The following is a 1,353-nucleotide window of genomic DNA, read 5'->3' on the forward strand; positions in this document are numbered from 1 at the left end:
GACGTGCCAAGCCCACTGAACGTCTTCTGGATCATGACAACGTACCCGCGATCCATAGGGAGTTGCAGCATCAGCGGCATTGCACCCGAGAAATCCATAGCAGGGCAACCAAAAGACTGGATACTGCTAAAGATGGAGAAGTGAATCACAGTCGGGCTGGAAACGACGTAGCCGTCAAACACGAGGCCAAAAAGACCAAAGCCGATAAAGACGAGAATACCCGCGAGCGGAAGCACGGCCATGGGCCCGGCGAAGTCAAACAGCATACCGGCAAGAAAGGTGCAGTATCCAACACAGTTCCCAACAGTGCTGATAGTCGTGATATCGGTCTGCGAGAATCCGTACTTGTTTCTCAGATACCCGGTGAATATACTGAAGCCATACGTGGAGGAAATGGCAATGCCAAGATAAACGCCCGCCACAAGCATCCGCATGCGGAACAAATCGTCGACAAGTTGCACCATGATTACACCTATGCGTCTACCACAAGCAGCAAAAAGTGNATGCAAGCACAACAACCACACAGTACAAGTGCTGCCAAGTCTTCACAGCGCCCTGGCTTCGCGTTGTGTGCGTAGTAACGGTGAGGACAACCCCCTTATATTTGGTTTTCTCAGTTCTAAAAATGTGATACGGCCGACTTGCGGCTGCACACAGCACACACACACACACACAATTCTTCCTATTTGCTGTCGTTGGCCTCCCTCCGATCACGACAATATAAATAATATGTATCAATGCAGAGGGGAATAATCCAACAAAACATCTCTTCGCCCTCAATGTGAGACGAAGCGGCGCGGAGGGCAGACCAGGCGAAGCTAGAGGGGGCACCCCAGTGGGAGTAAGAGGGCCCAGCCTCCGCGGTCACCGCACAAGTCGCAGCCAAAACCACACACACACAGCCACAATGAGGTCACGAAATNATACACATCATCAAAACAATTGGACAATGTATTCGTTTTGAAGGTAGCTCGAAAATAAGAAAATTCATTTATCATTCCCTCTTTTCCGTCCAGTAGTGGAAATGTTGTGTCCGGAAAGTCGCTTTCTACCCCTGCACATTCAGCAGCACTCACACAGCGGCGCACTGGGATGGTGGTAGTTTCAACGCACAAAAAACAAACATGGAATAGAAGATATAAAAAAGAATACTATTCATAGAGTGAGAAAAAACCTACCCTTATTACTCTACCCGATTACCGCCCTCGAAGGGCTCTGGGGGATTTGTTGCCAATACATTGTTGCTGCTACATTTCGGCGTGTCAAGAGACACCTCCTCGCGGTCCTTCTCCGCCGTGAAGCGGGCAAAACGCAAGTGCACAAGCACAGCTGCGAGGGTTGCAAGAACATTGA

The 1,353-nt window shown here is 49.7% G+C and overlaps 1 protein-coding gene across 1 annotated transcript; it reads right to left on the reverse strand.

Annotated features, from left to right (window-relative positions):
• Window positions 1–464, reverse strand: DQ04_20981000 (hypothetical protein; the record flags this gene model as incomplete). The annotated part of the gene is made up of 1 exon (XM_009317972.1): window positions 1–464. A coding segment is annotated over one exon (464 nt), but the record flags the coding sequence as incomplete, so codon positions are not given.
• Between the last annotated feature and the right edge of the window lie 889 nt (window positions 465–1,353).

The sequence above is a fragment of the Trypanosoma grayi genome (assembly GCF_000691245.1).
Source record: "Trypanosoma grayi strain ANR4 Tgr_2098_V1, whole genome shotgun sequence".
Lineage (NCBI taxonomy): Eukaryota > Euglenozoa > Kinetoplastea > Trypanosomatida > Trypanosomatidae > Trypanosoma > Trypanosoma grayi.